Source organism: Ipomoea triloba, chromosome 14 (genome assembly GCF_003576645.1).
Source record: "Ipomoea triloba cultivar NCNSP0323 chromosome 14, ASM357664v1".
Lineage (NCBI taxonomy): Eukaryota > Viridiplantae > Streptophyta > Magnoliopsida > Solanales > Convolvulaceae > Ipomoea > Ipomoea triloba.
The window spans coordinates 1,758,349-1,779,511 of record NC_044929.1 but is presented as its reverse complement, the minus strand read 5'-3'; the positions used below and the strand labels follow the sequence as shown (position 1 = coordinate 1,779,511).

The following is a 21,163-nucleotide window of genomic DNA, read 5'->3' as shown; positions in this document are numbered from 1 at the left end:
CGGAATTATGTCCAGATGCATTTTAATAACATAATATTAAAAATAACATTTAACTTTATTTTTAAAAGAAATAAAAGAAAAATGAAACAACGTATAGTAGCACATCATATATATACACGATAATGATGAGAGGTGATGATCACAAATAAAACATCCTCAGCTCAGCTCCCACATTGTTGGTGTGTGTGGTTAACGGCACTATGGTTTCAGGTTCTCCTTCACCTACCCCAAAAGTGAGCATATGCCATCTATTCTCACCTCCTACCTAGCTAGATAGCTTGTCTTATGTAGTTATTATTCCACCTATGTTAGTTGTTTTGGTTCATGAATTGAATCTCAAGCTTGTTTATGTTCCTGTTTTGCAGGCAGTTCCCTCTGATGAGCTAAGGAAAGGAGAAAATAATGGCCCTCCCCGTGAAGCCAAATGGTGGTATTCCACCTTTCACACTGTCACAGCCATGGTTGGTGCTGGTGTTCTTAGCCTGCCTTATGCCATGGCTTACTTAGGATGGTAATTTTAATTGTATTTTGATTTATAATATATGTGAACTATTTTGTTAGTATTTGTAGTTATCACTACGCCAAAAGTTATAGTTAGTAACAGTCTTGTTCAGGTCTCTTGTCCAACAATTTTCTTTATACTTGCATAGCAACCAGCACTACATTTTCAAAAGGTTACTAGATTTGACTCTTCAAGCCTGCGTCCAACAATTTCTCCAGCCATCTTACCGCACAATTTACTCTTGTTGGGACTCGAACCCTAAGCTGATACCACTTCTTAGAGCATCTCCAATAGTGTCTTTATTAGCATGGTTTTTACACGTTTTTGAGGTAATACATCCTAGGTGGAGGTGAGAAAATAAGAAAAGAGAAATTTTGAGGTTCTACTGCAAGAACCGATTTTTGGTCTCGTTAGTGGGCCCCACCGGAAATAGAAGGAATCAACCTGGTGCGAGTGAAGCACACCAGGAGCGTCTAGTCGGGTGTGCACACACTCGCTAGGCGCGTTTATCCGATTTTTTAATTTTTTTTTTGTTTCAAATTTTGTTTTGTTTTGTTTTTATTTTTTTATTTTTTCTCTCCCCCTCATCTTCTCTTCCCGAATTACATTTGTAAAAACTCCTTAAAAACCTACCACTATTGGAGATGCCCTTAGGATCAAGTGCTTACCACTATACCTTCACTACTATAACTTTTGGCGTATTGATAAACACTAGTCCTCCAAGACTAGCAAGTGCTGAGGGAATTGTTGGGCAAATGTCTGAAGGGCAAGAAATTGCCTCTTTTGCTAGTAGTCCTAGTTTTTTGCATAGTGATCGATAAACACTTGATCCTAACAGTTTTGTATATATACACAAAAATCCTAACTCGGCCACTATGTTCAGGGGTCCGGGAACACTGATGATGGTGTTATCGTGGTGCATAACTTTGAACACGATGTGGCAGATGATACAGCTGCACGAATGCGTGCCCGGGGTTCGGTTCGACCGGTATTACGACCTGGGACGACACGCTTTCGGGGAGAGACTCGGGCCATGGATAGTGCTACCACAGCAGCTAATAGTTCAGGTGGGGTGTGACATTGTTTACATGGTGACAGGGGGGAAATGCCTAAAGAAGTTCATGGAGTTGGCTTGCACCAATTGTGCACCCATTAGGCAGTCCTATTGGATTTGCATATTTGGTGCCATTCACTTCTTCCTCTCTCAGCTCCCTAACTTCAACTCTGTCTCTGCTGTTTCTCTGGCTGCAGCTATCATGTCATTGAGGTATATATCTATGCTAGCTACATCTATATATTGATCTTGAGCTTAGCTTGTTGTTAAGCTTGATTTTGGAGTGAATAAGGTAGAGCTATGAATTTGTCCTTGTCCACCTTTGATCATATATTCATATCATGTTCAATCACACTCAAATCTATCATAACAAATACCAATTTTAGTCCCACGAGTATTAGCAAAATGATAGTTTTGGTCCGCATATTTAATTCTTACCAATTTTCATCCACGACTATTGTTTTACTACCAATTTTCAAGTGTCAAAGTTCATCACACTGGTCGCCCCACCATTTAAGATATGTCGAAATATGAAATTATTAAGGGTACTTTCGTCTTTTTTAAATTAAGATCCTAATTTGAGCCTGAATAAAGGGATTTAAACCCTAAGATCGATCTTAATACACAGTTTTCCTCCTCAAATTAAGGGAGGATGAGGATGAGAACTGCGAATTGTGATCGATCTTAGAGCTTAAATCTCATTATTCATGCTGAAATTAGGATCTTAATTTAAAAAAGGACGAAAATACCCTTAATAGTTTCATATTTCGGCGTATCTTAAACGGATGGTGACCGATAGTGATGAATTTTGGCACTAAAACAATAGTTATTGATGAAAATTGGTAGTAAAACAATAATTGTGGATGAAAATTGGTATGAATTAAACATGTAGATCAAAATTGTCATTTTAATAATACTAGTGCTACCAAAATTAATATTTGCTCTTTAATTTACTAACATATTTTGTCACATTCAAAAACATCCTAGCTATTCGACAATAGCATGGGTGGCATGTCTAGGCCGAGGTCGGATCCCAAACGTGAGCTACGCCTACAAGAAAAGAAGCACCGCCGACGCCATGTTCCGCGTGGCCAACGCCTTGGGGCAGATCACGTTTGCGTACGCGGGCCACGCGGTGGCGCTGGAGATTCAGGCCACGATTCCGTCGACGCCGGAGAGGCCGTCGAGAGTTCCGATGTGGAAGGGCGCCGTGGGCGCGTATATTGTGAACGCAATTTGCTACTTTCCGGTGGCCTTCATCGGGTACTGGGCATTTGGGCATGATGTTGACGACAACGTGCTGGTGACACTCCAGAAGCCTTCTTGGCTCATTGCTGCTGCTAACTTGATGGTAGTCATCCATGTCATCGGTAGCTATCAGGTACCTCTTTTAATTGTTTTGAGTGACGAGGGAAACATGTTGCTATTATATGAAGGTGTAGATTGAGTAAATTTGTTAAGCCTACGTAAGTTTGAAAGATCAAGTTCAGCATTAGGTAGCAAGTAGGGGATTATTAGGCACACGACCCTGAATATGATCAAATCCAGCACCTTAATTACCTTAAGAAAGCTATGACGAGGGAAACATGTTGCTACGATAAGAAGGTGTACATTAATTGAGTAAACTTGTTAAGGGTACGTTGGTTTGAAAGGTCAAGTTCAGCATTAGGTAGCTAGGGGATTATTGCAAGGCCCTTGAATATGATCAAGTTCAGCACCTTACCTTGTGAAATATAGCTATGACGAGGGAAACATTTTGCTACTATACGAAGGTATACATTGAGTAAACCTATTAAGCGTACGTAGGTTTGAAATGTCAAGTTCAACATTAGGTAGCTAGGGGATTATATTATTGGGCAGAAGCCCTTGAATATGACCAAGTCCAGTACCCTACCTTAATTACGAAAATATAGCGAATAACTGCTACACATGTATAAAGAAATAAACTAAAGTTGCATCTTTGCTCCTAATGGTAGTTTTTGACATAATGGTAAACGTTTGAGCCTAACAAAAACCTTGTGACATTAGCCGGCAATGGATTGCTCATAGTTAATCAGTTCAAACCAATAGATTATTGCTCCAACGGGAAGTTAAACTTGTAACATTGATTACTAAGTTAACAGTCATATCAATTTGGATCGATGGGATTGCCCATTTTCATTACATTTTTCTTTCATAATATAAGACATATTTTTACCAATGTGGCCTTGAGAAGTTAATTGGCTACCAAAATTTTTTGCAGGTTTATGCAATGCCAGTGTTTGATATGTTGGAGAGAACAATGGTGAAGAGATTGAACATTCCTCCGGGATTAGCGCTGAGGCTCGTCGTTCGTTCTGCTTACGTTGGTGATACTTCTGTATTTAACTTATTGTAACAGAGTCAATAGTATTCAAAAAAAAAATTATTATCAATTTTCTTGCTTCACTGATATAAATATTCAATAATTTTTTTCACCTATAACTATAGCTTGCAATCATATTTTATAATAAATGTTCGAATTTATATTATATGCAATAAATAAGAAAGAATAACACATTATATGATTTAAAAATGTGAGAGTTTTGAAAATATATTAGTACAAAAATGAGACTATAACATTTTTTTCTTTAAAAAAGAAAATAAACTTAAACATTAATCTGGTAGGGCAAAATTTTTTTGCCTTATTAAGATTTTATATAATTTATATTTGGTATATATTATTGGCTCTCTTGATTTATAGAGTTAATTATTTAGTAAAAGCTCTAAACTTTAATGTGCAGCCTTCACTTTGTTTGTTGGTGTAACTTTTCCTTTCTTTGGAGATCTTCTTGGCTTCTTTGGTGGATTTGGCTTTGCTCCCACTTCTTACTTTGTAAGTCAAACTTTTCAATCCTTCAATAAATTTAATATTTTCAGTATGTAACTAATTCTATATACATGCCAAGTAACTTGTAATCTCATTGAATAAGATTCAACCAAAAGAAAACAGAAAAAAAAAAAAACACTAATAAAACAACTTAGAAACTTTTTTTTATCTTTTATTTTTGTTGACAAATGTTGCAGCTTCCTAGCATAATTTGGCTAAAGATCATGAAACCAAAGAGATTGAGCATTTCATGGTGCATAAATTGGGTAAGTTCAAGTTCTTAATCTCCATTTAATCCACAATTGAAAATAGTACATTTAGTCACTCAGTTATGACGATTTAATTTTAATTTTCAATTACTTGAAGTGTAGATTTAGTCTTTTTGTCATCATTATCAAAGTGGCTAATTTGATTTTTCAAGAACTAAATCTGCCATCAATATGCCACTTAATAAAGTAATTGTTTCGGTAAATTCATCACTTTGACAATAACTAAGAGACAAGATTTGCACTGCAATCAACTGATGGACTAAACTTACACAACAATCATAACTAAATGATTAAAAGTGACATTTCCATTATATTATTATTATTATTATTATTATTATTATTATTATTATTATTATTAAGGTACCAATTAGCACCATATACAATAAAAAATGAATGCAAAAAGTTTTAGAGTTTGTACTAAGTATAATGAGAAGATTGTCACCACATTATCCTCATATTATATCTTATACAAATTCTAAAACTTTTTGAATTATACGCAATACAAAAATACTGATGTCAATTGTAAACTTTTCCGTTTCTTGATATTGGTAAAAGGATTTTATTCTACAACAGTAAATAATTCACTATTTAACTTTGAAAGTCTAACAAATAAACAAAATACAATAAAATCAAATTACATATTAACAACAATCACCATTACTTTCCAATTTTCATTGATCCAACAACACTAGACTGCCCAAAAAAACAATTTCAAGACCCAAATGAAACATCCCAGCCCAATAACCTTTTTACAGCCCAAAAAAATTCAGTCTAATAATAAAACAAATCCCGACCCCCTTGTTTTGAGTCAGTCAACTATAGACAATCTAGATTGGTTTACCACCATGTAGTCTTTTGCCCGCTAAGATCACAATACGTGATTTACCCAATACACACCATCGGATAGTGACTGAGGGTTTCCTTTATCACCCCAAAAAATAAGTGTAAGTCTTTGTTAATAAATGTGTGCATATTGTATTGTTAGTGATTGAATAATGTTGACAAATATTTTGGATGAATTAATTGGACAGGCATGTATAGTAATTGGAGTGTTCATGATGGTGGCATCAACAGTTGGTGGATTAAGGAATATAGTTGCTGATTCTTCCACCTATGAATTTTATTCATGAACATATATATAATATAAGATGCTTAAATTCATGTAATAATCAAATTAATAGTAATTCAGTTAAATGTCACTTTTGAACTACATACAAAAGTTGATGTTAGTTTATAAATCACTGTTTTAAGATCATTATATGTACTGTACATGTATTTTTATTACTAGACTTGAGTAAGTTTTTTTTTCTCCCGAGTTGTTTGCTAGTTTTTCAATATTCAATAATTATATTTAATCTTGATTATATTGATTTCAAGTAGAGGTGTTGATGCGGAGCGACCCGTTTCACCGCGAACTTTTTTTTTTATTCGCGGGCCAACTCGCGAAGTTTGCGGGCTATAATTATGCAACCCTAACATGTCTCATGCGCACAGTTTAGGGTTGATCTGCGGGTTTCGATCCATTTTGACAGCCTTAATTTCAAGTCATAGGCCTAAGAATTGGCCCATAGTCAATTATAGGCTTCTCATGGTGGATTTACACCTTTTCTTTTTACATTTTAGACCAAGATCTTTAATTTTACAGAATAACGTAACCTCAGAAGGTTTTTTTTTTTTTTTTAAGGGTTCCAAATTATTAGATTCTATATATTATGAAACAGCATATGACAATAACCAAGAAAGCAGGATATATATGTTGTGCATGATCTCTCACCCGAATTTTCATAGTATTATTTGTCTGTATATCTTAAACACAAAGATGGTATATCAGTATATATGATGATGCTTTTTTATTTTTATTCAAATTATATAATACTTATAATTGACTGATTTATACATACATACATATATATGATAAGGACATGAGAGGGGGAGATCACTGCTAAGGGAGCATTTTCGTTCGCATCTTTTCAAGTTTAGAATAGTAATGATTCTTTGTTCCAATGCTTGTTTGCTCAATTTTAATACTTTAGAATAAAAATGAAATGGTTGGTTTTTATCTTCCACTCGTCTAGGGTTTAGGGTTTAGGGCTTGTGGTCAAGAGAGGTCACATGTTTGATCCCCAGTGGGGGCGTGGCTCGTTGTGCTTCAGTAGGTTGAGAAAGTATGTATGAACAGATACTACATTATAACAGAGTCAATAGTATTCAAAAAAAAAATAAAAAAAAAATCTACCACTCGTCTAAGCTGGTAGTTAAACTGCACATTTATGAAACATGACCTTATACATGGGATTTATTCTGATAATATATTAAAAGATGTGTTCCGTTTCAACTAAAAATTTATAGTTAAACTGCACATTTATGTTTATATATATATATAATACTCAACATCTTAATCTCGATCTGTTTTTATTGTCACTATTTCTTACAAATTTATTTAGTTTTCATTTAAACCATCATCTCTCAATCTTAAACCTAATATTATTTGAAAGAGATTCTTTAGGTGACACTTTCATCCTTTTCAAACCCTAGCTCCATGGGATGAAAGCGATAGCAGCATACTCTATTAGTTACACCTACAAATGATGAGAGTAATAAATTTTATGGACAAAAGTAAAATTAAAAATTACTGCGCCTATCTTATTTTACCTCTACTCGCTAGTCAAACAAACTTTTATTTCTTGATTTATTTTTCTTTAATTAACATTTCATTTTAATTTCGACAATCAATTTCTCTATTTAATAAAACCTTTAAATATAATTTCAAAATATATAAAATGTGGAGTTGTCTACAATAGGCAATGTTAGTTGCTGATAATGCCAAATATATCATTTTTTTGAGTTAATACCTCTAATAGTCTGAATATTAAGGTTTTACCGGTTGTGGTCCCTCGAATTTAAAATGACCTTCTACTTTTAAAAAATAATCACTCGTGGTCTTGTGGTAATTTTAAACTCATGTTATTTTAAGAATAAGGGTCATGGGTGGTTATTTTTTAAACTTGGAGGACCATTGAAGGTCATTTTAAATTCGAAGAACCACAACTGGTAAAACCCTAATACTCTGAGGACCATTGAATGTATTAACTCATTTTTGTTGAACCAATTAAGTATTGTGAGCAACTGAGCATCAATATCATATACAAACAAATATACTATGTTATGTTTTATCTATTATTATTATCGGTGTCAGTGTCAATTGACACTATAGAAAAATTCATCGATATATAAATATTATTAGCTAATATGAGTACTAAACTAAGTATTACAAACAATATAATTAAATTATAACTAGTTAGACTAAAATCTAATTTATTCTTTCTTCCCAAAAATTTAAATCTCCAAACTCAAGAGTCTTCGTACTCTAATTAATTAGACAGACCATTTAGGAGGATGTAAATCATGGTAAATTATGGTAAAATCTAATTTATTAAATATACAAATGAGATGTGGAGAAGAGTACAAAATTTTTGTATAATCCATCAATGTTATACCAACTACCGTGACAGATAATGTTTGTATTTATTGTGTATCGAACTACTCTGTCGTAGTGTCATACTGAACAAGCAGTGGATCTGTAAATGTTTGTTTCTCGAAAGAAAAAACAAACCTTTTAGGAATAAATGAATAATGCATGGTTCTTTTTCTCCTTTTGAATTATATATACACTTATAGCATTTTTTTTTCTTCTAAATTATTCATATATTTACATTTGTCCCTCTCAATTATTTTAAATAAGAACAAAATAGTTATTTCAAGTCCCTTTTCATTCCCGACAAATTATTGCTTATATGTAGGAATAAGAACAAATGTAAAAAAAATCATGTACAAATATTATAATTATAATTTTAAATTCATGATAGTAACAAAATTAAGACTAAAACACAAATTTAGCAACAATGAATTAATTGTGTTTAAGTCTTAATTTTGTTGATAAAATTAGGTTAAAATTATAATTATAATATTTGTAAATACTGTTTGTTTTTTTCGCGTTTGTAACGGTTATATCACATATAAACAATAATTTGTTTGAGAATAAAAACAAATGAAATACCTATTCTGCCTTTATTTTTAACAATCCAAAAGCCTATTTAACTGGGAGGAGAAAATTTGTCAATTTTAAAATTTTAAAAAGAGTTTATTACTGAAATGGTCCCTCGACTATTGCGAAATTACCAATTTGGTCCTCGACAATTTTTCGTGCTCAATTAAGTCCCTTGACTTTGAAAATTTTAACCAATTTGATCCTCCGTTTATTTTGCTGTTAAACATCCGTTAAATTAGGACCAAATTGGTAATTTTGCTATAGTCAAGGGACCATTTCAGTGAAAAATTAATTAACAATTTGGTCCCTTGACTATAGAAAAATTACCAATTTGGTCTCGATTTAACAGATGTTTAACGGAAAAATAAACGGAGGACCAAATTGGTTAAATTTTTCAAAGTCGAGGGACTTAATTGGTCACGAAAAATTGTTGAGGACCAAATTGGTAATTTCGTAATAGTCGAGGGACCATTTTGGTAATAAACTCTTTTTAAAATAAAAAAATTAATATGGCCATGACCTTGTGGTCTAGTGACACGTAGAGGCTGAGTTTGAGTTTTAGTGGAGACGGTATTGATTTTTTTTGTACTTCAATAAGTTAATAGCCTAGTTATAAATAAATACTACATATTGTAATAAAGTCGGTAGTACTAACAAAAAAAATATGAATACATGAATAAAACAAGAATAAAACACTAGAAGCATATAATTCATAGGAAAAAGTGCGGGTTGATTTCTAATTCAAGGAAAAAAGACAAATATTAAAAGCTATGGATTCTAGGCACCATGTATTCTGAGAATATATATAAAGATAAAGGCGAATTGATATGAGTGGTATGCAAGTTGCCATGAAAGCAGCCGTAAGTAATACGTTATGCATATATATGGGTTTCTGATCTGCTGCTATCAGAGCAGCAGCAGAGAGGCCAACTGCTTGCAGAGACGAGTAAGCGGCGAGGGCACCAATCTCCTTATTAAAGCAAACAACATTGGTAATAGTTTTTTTTTTTTTTTTTTTTTTGAATTTTTGCAAGAAAATAGAAACTAACATGTAGGGAGAAAAAAGAAAAACATACAAGACTAAAAGATAGGGTAATTTGTCAAGCATCTTGTGCTCAAATGACATGTAGTGACTCTCTCATATGGATGGGAGGTCATGAGATTGAGTTTTACTGGAGGCGAATTGACTCTTTGTACATCACCAGATTGAGAAATAGTAAATGAACAAATACTACAATGTAATATGGCCACTTGTATTTTTCTTTACTACGTTATTCTTATTTTAAAATTATAAATAATTTCTTTAATAGAATCAGATACATCAAATAAGATTAAAGAATAATACGGAGTAAATGTATTTTTTAAACTACAATCTAACATATATATTTGCTCAACATAATTATGAAATCATCCTTGATTGGAATGGACCAAACCTGTGACATTTCGTTTGAATTGGTAACAGTAATGTCATCAGACTACAAGATACTTGACAGTAACAAACGAGGACAGATCTAGTGTGGGGACAATGGGTGCAGTCTCCCCACCCCATTATATATATGGACCCCTTTGTGTATATATGTACGTAGAGTAAATGTTTACATATAATTAAGTAAGATAGAAAAAATTACTAATAGACGGGTTAGAATAGATGGTTAAGTACGCATATTATCTAGTAGAGGTCGAATATATTATGCACAATTTAATATATTTTTATTATATTGTTTATTCTCTAATTATTGTAATATATTCAAAATTGAAATAATTTTTTCTCTTTTAGTAAAATAAGAAGATAAATTCTCCGCCACTATATGATGTTATTTAGTACTAAGTAAAACTCACTCATGTGTAATAACTTACAAATTACACCAGAGAGATAAACCGTACTAGAAATACATTGTTCATCCAATTCAATCTAAAAAACGTTTGTAAAAATCAAACATTCAAACTTGTAATCTTTTAATACGAAAATTATATTTCATCCCGGGTCACCCATCTACAGCTGAGACACATCAACCTGGGGTGGGGGTGTGGGGAGGAACAGTTCCTGTCTAACTGCACCTGCTTCTGCTTGCTTCCAAGTAAAGCCTTTTATTTATTTCTCGTAGTTAATATTCTTACCCTCCCTCCGAATTTCAATGCTCAATTAATTAATACACCAATCCTTACATAGATTTATTCATTAGGAAATTTTCAGTCACGATAGATAAGTTTAAGTATCTTCGTTTACTTATAACCAATCCCAACTAAGTCACTCAGTCAGTTATATTGGTAAAGGTTATAAGTTCAACTCTCCTTGAAAGTTATCTATAACTTTATTAGTTTGAGTTGGTCAGTTTTGAACGGTAAGTTATACTATGGACTAAGATCTATCTTACACTGTGAACGCTGGTCCAAAAATAATCTTCACATTATGTAACTGCAGTTAATTATTACACATAACATGATAATTACAAACACATAAACTGTTAACTTACAGGTACAAAATATGTTAACTGCAGACACATAACATGTTAACCAACATCTTATGTGTATGCAATTAACATATTTTGTTCATATAATTAACAATTTATGTATCTTTAGTTATCATGTTATGTGTCTGTAATTACCATATTATATGCCTTCAAATTGTTTATAGGTACATCAATTGTTATCTACAGACACATAATTCTTAGACCAGAGTTCACAATACAATATGAATCCCAATCCATAGTATAACAATTGGCTTTGAGCAACCTAACCTTTGTCACTTAAGGTAACAAGATGGGTTTCCCGCCTGATCTAATCTTTTTTTTTTCTTCTTCTTCTTATTTTATAACCATTGACTTTTGCTGGTTAGGATTATAAGACGGACCCTTCACTCTAAAATTGATCTTTTTTCTTATTCTATAGTTATTAATCATTTTAGATAGATGAATCAAAATAGTGTGATATCTTTCATAAGAAGTGTACTATGTTTTTAAAAGAAAAATTATATCTTTATCCTTCATGCATTTTTTATTTTCAAAATGAAATGGGTGTAAGAATTTTGGTAATCATTTAAGAAGTACCATGTTTTCTTTTTGCTGAATCAATTGAAATGATGAAAATTTATCTCTCTTTCCATTTAAAGAAAAACAAAAAAAGTAAATGAGCAATAAATTTTCTCCATAAAAATTAGATACTCTGTACATTTTACTGTATGCCATTAATAACCTTCACTTACTTTTGTATATTTTACTGTATACCATTAATAACATATAGATATATAATATGTTTTCTTACTTTGTCTATTTTATTTTACTTGTAATGAATTTGGAATTAAATTCAAATATTTTTTTAGATGGCGAAGAAAACCAACAACTACTATTTAAGAATGTGTATTGAGTAAACTTTACTTTTGTTTAATAGTCCACAAATTAAACTAGACAACCCGCAAATAAACTTCTTATTAGGAGTCTATTCATTATTCAATTAAGAATATTGTAGATCTTTATAAATGCTTAAAATAATATATTTTTACAAATTTTAAACTTTTATAGGGCATCTTCAAACTTTTTGTAAATTTTGTAATAGTTTATAAAAGTTTTATATTACAAATATTTATAGATTTTACCCCCTTTTTTTTTTATCATCTAAACCAATACTTAGAAGCCATTATAAAATTTACATATTTATTAATGTTGTATGCAATATGGGCATGTCATATGTGTGTGGATTAATGACTTCTATTTTTTAATACTCAAATGTCTGGTGGCAAATTATTGTGTGGACCACGGGTCATAGAAACGTCATTTTGATGTTAAAAATAAATTTTTTTTGCCCTACGCGCAAGTTGTGATAATGAACATTTTGAGTAAGATAATATATTTTATAAAATATAATATTATATTTTATGTGTTTTTGGATCGTGGATGTAGACACTCGTCCATCTAATAATAATGATTGATGTTTGGTGACTCAGTACTTCCCTCTACTTGCCATGACATTATTCAATTGCTGCATCGCTTCTTCCATCACCTAATGAACCTGCAACATGCAGAAGTTTATCTTATAATATTGCTGCAATTAGAGCATAAAAATATAATAAAATATTTAATCTATATATGACATTAAAAAAAAATTAAACTAAACTAATTAAGTCGAGACTAACTTATTATTCTAACTTGTTTTGAGTTTGATCCAAATTCAAGCAACAAACATTATCATTGAACTATCACAACCCGTTTGATTCGTGAACAAATTTTGAGAAGGAATTGAATTAAATTTCATAAAAAATAATTTACTTAGAACATTGATTCTAATTTTTTGTTGGTGAAAATTGGGAATAATTAATTTAGACTCAAATATTTCTATATAATAAAGATATGTATTGTACTTTATGAAAATTAGTTAAATCTCTCAATGTCATCATTCTTATAGCATAAGCATTCAAAATAGACAAGATAATTTCTCCCAAATTTCTTTTATGGACATGCAATTAGGCTTTGAAAATGAAAATTCAGAGAATTAATTATTTATTTATTGCATTTAACTTAAACAAATGATTACATTAGAAGATTTAACTAATACACTTATGGCCTCCCTTTTCTCTCTAAAACCAAACGCCTTTCTCTGCTGCTCAACTTCGGCTTCCACCGCCGGCCTCCGGCCGAAGCTCTAATGGAGCTTTGAGCCGGCGGTTTTGGTCACCTTCTACGTTTGCTCTCGCTCTTCTTCCGCCTTAACTACCGTCGCAGCTCCGTCCGCCTCCGACCACCGCCACAGATCTTCTTCTTCCGTTTTCTCTTCCTTTGAATAAAATAATAGTAGGTAGGTATTGAGGTTTGTGTTGGCAGTCTTGAACTCCCAACCCTACTTTGACTTTACCCACTTTTTATTTTCTCTATTATTGTGTTTTTCCTCTCGTTACTTTCACGAGCATTTTTCCTCTTGTTACTTTCACGAGCTTTTCATTTTCATTAGCATAAATCGTTTAGTTTGGTTTCGGCAAGTGTTGATCTTATTCTGGGCGAGCAAAAAAGAATGATGACGAAGATCCAGATCTCTGATGAAGCTTTAAGCTCCTTGAAGGAACATAACTTCCTAGTTATGAAACAGTCTGCGATTCAAATTTTCTATATCATAGTTAGAAAAGTTGTTTCTATGTCTGACTGTAATGAATGGTTTACCATTTCATTGATCATTGATGTAAACGTTTTATGTTATGAATTAATGGAATAGCTACGTTTACCTTTCAAAAAAAAAAACTAATACACTTATAATTAAGAGAAAATCAATTATATTATTATAATTCAATAAAGTGTTACTTTCTCTTATATCATTGACTAATATTTGTGCTATATTTTCTCAATCATGTGATCTTCTCGAAAAGAGAGTCACAGATGTGTCATCTGAACACAAGGGTCCTGTTTGGTAAATAATCAGCATATCAGCCAATTTTGGTTTATTTGACAACTATTAGTTGTTTGACTTGGTTAAAAAATCAATATAAATGTTTGGTTAATTAGCTTTTTGTAACTCCAAAATGCTAAAATTCAAAAGGCTACTCAAAACAGCCTTTTCAATTAGCTTTTTGAGAAAAGAAATTATACTAAACAGTTATTCCCTAACAGCTAATTTATCAAACAACTATTTACAATCAGCTAATGTTATCAACAAATTATACCTTCTAACCCAAACAGCCAACCCAATCAGCTAACAATCGTTTACCAAACCGGGTCAAGGTGTTTAAAAAACAAACAAATTCAATCTTAGTTTCAAAAATAAAAAATAAAAAATTAGACAGATCTAGTCAGCAATTATAGCTAAAAAAAAGTCAGAAAATTAGAAATGACAAGACTGAACTTGATGGTACAGAATGATTGGAATTAAGATGAAAATTGTGCTTTGAGTCTGACTAGAAAACCCATCAATCACTGTGTCCAAAGGCTGTCAAATCTTGATTTACCGAAGGAGGTTTTACCGAGAAAGAATCGAGGAAGATTTTTGTTTGAAGAAATAGAAAATGAAGAATCTATAGTTTTCAATAGTTACTAGAAAACCTATACTAGGATTGCGATAATGATGGAGATGATGTTCCAACCAGACATGTCAAATATCACCATGTCTCCAAATCTTTGACAGAGAGCCAATGGACTGATAGACAGATAATTCCAGAGTGACAAACAACCAAGGGAGAGTGAGAGATTAAAAAAAAAAAAAAGAGTAAAAAATAGTACACTATATTTTCTTTGTCTTATTTGATGATTTTTTTTTTTCAAGAGCATACCCATTAATAATTTTTATTTTATTTTTTTTAATCTGGAAATTATTTTTCTTGTTTTTAGTGTTTGGCTTGAGGAAAATAAAAGTCAATGGAAAATAAGGGTGCGGTCAGTAAAAAAAATAGAGTGGCTTTTTCAGAAAATAACATTTTTTGAGTCATTTTTCGTTTACAGTACTAGAGCAACCAATCACCCCCTGCCGTCGTTGTCATCATTCGCGTAAGCAACACGAAAGGAAATTAGAGCATCCATACTAGTTTGGTTTTTACACAATTTTTTTAGAAGCCAAGTAGGAGAGAGAAGGGAAAGAGAAAATGAGAGGAAAAAAAATGATGGAAAACAACATTGTCAGAAAAAAAAAAAAGTGATTTACGCGCTCGGAAGATGTGTGTACTCTAGGCATGCCTTGCGCATCAACGTGCAGGGATGCAATGCTTCAAAATTTCTCTCTTCTCCTGAACCACACAAAAACCAACTCTTCTGCAAATTCATTCTTTCCTCTTCAACTATCCTCCAAATCATTATCTATCACCTAAATGCCATTCAAAAAAACCAACAAAAACTTATTGGTGTAGATGCTTTAAAAATAATGACAACTCACAATCCATATAAACCTGCAATCGAAAGAAATGAATGGTAATATGGTATCAAAGCTATACTAGTCCCTTGAGGATGATACTAGGAGCATCTTTTTACTGACTCCTATAGCCCATAGTAGTCCCCATACTATGAAAGCTAGGAAAAGAACCAATTCAAGGATAAAGCTTATGCAATTTTACCCTTGAAAACTGAACCCCATTTACCTGTTCACGTCAATTTCATCTAGCACGTGTATGCTTCATGCTTTCCCGTTGTGGTTGCTTCATGTCCTAACGTATAAAATTGAGTAATGGTTCCATGTCTAATTTCTCGTCGCTCACAAAAATGAAAAATAAAAAACTTTTAGCTTATATATTTAGTATTAAAATGCTAAATTTTATATTCAAAAATAAAAATTAAGAAGAAATAATTTAAACTGGTAAATAATAAATGAAAATGGAGAGAATTGGAATTTTTTTTTCTTAGGAAAAAAGAAAGAAAGAAAAAAAGGGTCAAAAGTCCTTTTAAGGCATCCTATAACATTGGAAGGATGTATGGAGAAGAATCCAAAAGAAATAAAGAAAAGAAAAACATAATAAATAATTCTGCGTATCTGACAGTTGTATAATTAACGAGAAGTACCCGTTCTGAAACGCCATCTATCAACCCTCTGTTGGGGAAGATATCTTCAAGATTTACACTCCAAAACCCAAACCTTGTTTTTTTTCCCCTTTTATTATTATTATTATTTTTTTATTTGTTCTAGATTCCTTTTTAACCTTTGTTCTTCTTCTTACCACCTTTTGGTGGTCACTTGTTACCTGGAATATATGCACTGATGCACCGCACACACAAAAACAACTTTTAGAGAGAGAGAGAATACTGTGAAATGCAGAGCTTCAAAGCTTCTGTAATTCCCCCTGTTTCTCTCCCCAACTCATCAGACATGTATTGCAACTCTGCTTTTTACCTCAGGTTTCTCAGTTACTGTATTCCTTTCTCTGCTTCTCCAAGGTTTTGCATGTCTTTTTGGGTGTTTGTTTTGCTTTTAGAGAATATATATGTTGTCTGTCTGTCTGTGTTTTGATGTGCTGAAAATTTGTATCTTCTGGGCTTGTTAGATATGTCCAAATTATATGCAAAAGTTAAAAGGATAGATAGAGTGCAGGGCTAGGTTGTGCATGGTGCAGATTATTGGGTCTAACTTTGAGGTTTTCCCTGTAATGGGTGTTTTTGTAGAGGTGACGAAGGTGGTAGAAATGGTGGGCGTTTCTTGGATATAGGCGAACTTGACAACTCTGCTCCCTTTCATCAAGAAGATGCTGTTGATTTAAGCAGAAGTATACTCTCTCTATCTCTCTCTATATATATATAGAGCTTATTTCAGTTGCAGTCGTGACTTAGCGTGCGGTCAGTGAGGTCGTAGCTATATCCTATATGCACCAATAGTGTTACGAAAGGGCACAAACATAAATACATCCAAAAATGCACCATTAGATATGCATAAATGCACCACACACTGTTCGGAAATGCATAATTAGATGTTGGGAGGAATGGTGTTTTTTTGAGTGTGTTGTGCGTTTTGTTGTGTATTTGTGTATTTTATTATTGTGCATTTTTCTAGCACTATTGGTGGTGCATTTTTTAAGCTGTCTCAAGGACCCCACGTTAAGGTGCAACCACATTTGAGGTGAAATATATATATATATATATATATATATTGGGTTTATCGAGGCAAACCCCACTCCTCTTCCGAGTATGTGAGTAAACCCTCGCCCTGTGATCCTAGCCGGCAAAGGACCACAAGGAGGTTAACCAGCCTAGGTTGCCCATAGCTGACCGGCTCAAACCCGGGTGGCAGACGGTTTCGAACTCAGGACCTCACGGCCGCGAGCGTCTTGGTCTTGCCACTCAGGCTGCCCTTACGGGCTATATATATATATATATATATATATGGGTGTGTGTATGTATATTGGATTTGGCTCTTTAAACCTCTGCAGAATAGTATGTATATTAAGACACATGTTGATGGTATATTAATCTTAAATTTGAAATCTTTGATGCATTCCAGGCTCAATTTATAATGACATGAGACTAAGCAATGCCTCCATTGTCTCTCCAAATAGCTTACACTTTGCTGATATCAACACGGTACAATTTTTCTAAATCTCTCTCTCTCTATATATGTGTGCGCGCGCATATATGGTTTGGTGTGGAATAATAATGAACGGTGAAAGTGGTGAAATGCAGAGCATTGGGTCAACGGAAATGGGGTCATCGGAAACAGGGGTGGATGCGGGGAGGTTTATGATGCAGAGAGGCGGCGCCACCGCACTAATGGGTGGCAGAGTTTTAGGTGGCGGTGGCGGTTTGGGAAATGGGAGCTTTGAGAACTGGGGAGAGTCTGGCACGGCAGAGCACAGCCAGCAGACTGACACCTCCACAGATGTCGACACTGAAGAGAAAATTCAGGTTTTCACCTAATATAAATTGAAGCATGTGCTCTATTTCAACTTAAGGTCTAAGTTGACAGTTGGATTGCACATTTATGTTTATGTATTATATGCTCAATAATATAGTAGACTTTTTTTTTTTATAAGGAAAGTTGTGTATTTTGCTAATATAATCTGTAATTTTCATCTGATTTTAGAGCCTTGGTGTCCAGCATGGTTCTGTACTAGTTGTGGATTCAATGGAGCAGTCCAAAGGGAGACCTGGGGAGCAAAAGGTAGTATCTGTTACTTTCACGGGAAAAAGGGTCGAATAGACCCCAAACTTTATACTAGAAATCAATTAGGTGTCTAAATTTTTAAAAGTTGCAATTAAACTTATCAACTAGTGATTTTCAAGCATTCAGGCCCAACAACGCCCAGTTTTTCCGTGCATCACACCTTTTTTTAGAAGGTGAACGGTCGCTGATTTTTCCCTCAAAGCTCACCAAAACCTTAACAACCTACTATTACAAGTCACTAATTGGTTTTTGGGCTTGGACATGTTTATGTGCTTAATTGCAACTTTTAAAAGTTCGGAGCCTAATTGATTCATCTTGTTTAGGGGTGTATTTGATGATTTTCTATACTTTCATTACTTAATAAAAGCTAAACCAAATATCTAAAATTGGATCTTGTAGCTAATGATTTTGTGCTGCATTTTTCTACAGGCGCTTCGTAGACTAGCCCAGAACAGAGAAGCTGCACGCAAGAGCCGGTTGAGGAAGAAAGTACTATATAATTCAATATGCAATACATATATATTATGTTCTGTTCATAAAATCCTTGTGCTTTTATCCTGATGCCCGGATTGATCTGTTTTGCTTCATCACGAAAACGTACAAAATGAGAGAAGTGTTTTTAGCTATTAATTAAAGGGTAATATTTCGGGCAAAGTGCTGTGTAGTGTTTGTGTTCTTGATGTGCAGAATGTTTTTGTCTTGAAAACCTTATTAAATCAGTAGACATTGTCTAGCTAGCTGGCTTAGGAAATTGTATCATCATATGATGCTTAAGGACAAATTTTGTCTTTTGCCTTATCTTTAAGCTTAGATATAGCAAATAGATCAATAATGTGTATAAAAAAGGAATGAATCTTGTCTTTATAGCTCCTGTTTTTGGAATTGTCAAATATGCAACTTGTGCGTTGTGAAAATCGTGTGCCTTTGAATTAGATATTGTAGATACTTATGCACTCTAATGTGAATTATGATGTTTTTCGATAGGCGTATGTTCAACAACTCGAGACTAGTAGGCTCAGGCTTACACAACTAGAGCAGGAACTTAAGCAAGCCCGCCAACAGGTGCTTTTCTGCCTTCTCCGACTCCTTTTTATGGTTCTGATCATACCTAATATGCGTTTTACTTGTGACGACTCCACATCACAAATGTCACGTTCTGTTAGCCTAATAGAATTCGTACACATCTTAAGGGTATCATGTTGTAAAATACAGGGAGTATTTGTTGCAAACGGGTTCGTTGGAGACAAGAGCCATTCGACGACTATTGGAAATGGTTAGCAAATTCCCAAACTTTTTTGTACTATAGTTCAGACACATTTGTGTATTAACTTTCTGGGAAAACAATATAAATGTCTCGAGTTGTGTTATCTGTTGCTCATTCCATCGGTTTTTAGCTCGAGTAGAACTGAATTGATTCCTATTGGTTTGAATCTTTAATAATACTTTGTAGGGGCATTGGCATTCGACATGGAATATGCACGCTGGCTCGATGAGCATCAGCGCCTTATAAACGACTTGAGATCAGCTGTAAATTGTTTGGTGGGAGACAACGAGCTCCGCCTTCTTGTCGATGGAGTGATGTCCCATTACGACGAAATCTTTAGGATAACGAGCATCGGTGCAAAGTCGGATGTGTTCCACATGCTGTCGGGGATGTGGCTAACCCCGGCAGAGAGATGTTTTATGTGGCTGGGCGGGTTCCGCTCCTCGGAGCTCCTCAAGATACTTGGAAACCACTTGGAGCCCTTGACAGAACAGCAGTTAGTGGGGATTTGCAACTTGCAGCAGTCTTCCCAGCAGGCCGAGGATGCGCTGTCGCAAGGCATGGAGGCGTTGCAGCAACTGCTCGTCGAGACGCTGTCGTCCACCTCCCTTGGGCCTAATGGCTCGGGCAATGTGACGGACTACATGGGGCAAATGGCGATCGCCATGGGGAAGCTAGCCACTATAGAGAACTTCCTTCATCAGGTAAAATTTTTTTTTTTGAGTACTACGCACAAAGAGCCAATATCGCCTCTACGCTCGAACCTGCCCTTTCACATGTGGGGTGCAACTGGGTGCCATTAGACCACCAGGTCTTTGGCATCAGGTAAAATATATAACACATTACATTCAATATAATATATAGGGAGAATGATAAAAAAATGTTTCTAAACTTTATATACAAGGTGTCTATTAGGTCTATGAATGTTTTAAAGTTGTAATTAAGCTCGTTAACATGTTATTTTCACGCATTGACCTTTTTCCAGTATAATTAGATATGTTTATTGATGTTAGGCTGATCTGTTGAGGCAGCAGACATTGCACCAACTGCATAGAATCTTGACGACTCGTCAAGCTGCTCGTGCCCTCCTGGCCATCAACGATTACATGTCAAGGCTTCGGGCTCTCAGCTCGCTATGGTTAGCTCGTCCCCGAGACTGCTGATCTGAGGAGATGATGATAGTTTGTGAGTTGAGAGGGCAGTGTGAAAACCTTATATAGATCACATATTTCTGGTGCTTTAAACATTTGTCAATCTTTTCTTTGTTTGGTCTTTGTAAATCAACAACTTCTCCTTTTATCTTATCCACTCTAGATGCATGTTGGGTTTTTATTTTTAACTACATTTTTTTTTTACAAACCTTGAAGAGATTAATGCATTGGATAATAAGACAAAAATCAAATAAAATATGAAAAAAAAGGAAATAAGGCAGAGAAAATCAGAGACATGCATGCACTGTACGTAGGTTGTGTGACAGATTAAAAACAACTCCGGAGGCATTGTCGGTATGGTTGTCTATCCCACTTGGCGGTATATTTAATAGCTTTTTTTTTTTTGAAGGGTTGTAACTATTACTTGAGATTGTGTACAATTATACGTAAAAAAGTAAATCACATTAAAAAGATT

The 21,163-nt window shown here is 33.9% G+C and overlaps 2 protein-coding genes across 3 annotated transcripts; both read left to right on the top strand.

Moving 5' to 3' along the window:
* Nucleotides 1–137: 137 nt before the first annotated feature.
* LOC116005022 (lysine histidine transporter-like 6) lies at nt 138–5,982 on the top strand. The gene is made up of 8 exons (XM_031245239.1): nt 138–233; nt 366–511; nt 1,386–1,769; nt 2,544–2,937; nt 3,799–3,904; nt 4,319–4,410; nt 4,602–4,670; nt 5,705–5,982. Exons 1-8 carry the CDS (start codon nt 201–203, stop codon nt 5,801–5,803), a joined length of 1,323 nt encoding a protein of 440 aa, XP_031101099.1. The 5' UTR covers nt 138–200; the 3' UTR covers nt 5,804–5,982.
* A 10,383-nt stretch (nt 5,983–16,365) lies between these two features.
* LOC116003498 (transcription factor TGA2.2-like) lies at nt 16,366–20,876 on the top strand. Of its 2 annotated transcripts, none has more exons than XM_031243383.1 (10): nt 16,366–16,517; nt 16,782–16,882; nt 17,614–17,693; nt 17,793–18,014; nt 18,193–18,270; nt 18,703–18,762; nt 19,258–19,335; nt 19,486–19,546; nt 19,724–20,241; nt 20,551–20,876. In XM_031243383.1, the coding sequence occupies exons 1-10, from the start codon at nt 16,432–16,434 to the stop codon at nt 20,698–20,700; spliced, it is 1,434 nt and encodes a 477-aa protein (XP_031099243.1). In that variant the 5' UTR covers nt 16,366–16,431; the 3' UTR covers nt 20,701–20,876. The 2 variants fall into 2 exon arrangements, with proteins under 2 accessions (XP_031099243.1, XP_031099244.1); XM_031243384.1 differs by having other exon boundaries at nt 16,417–16,490.
* Nucleotides 20,877–21,163: the final 287 nt, after the last annotated feature.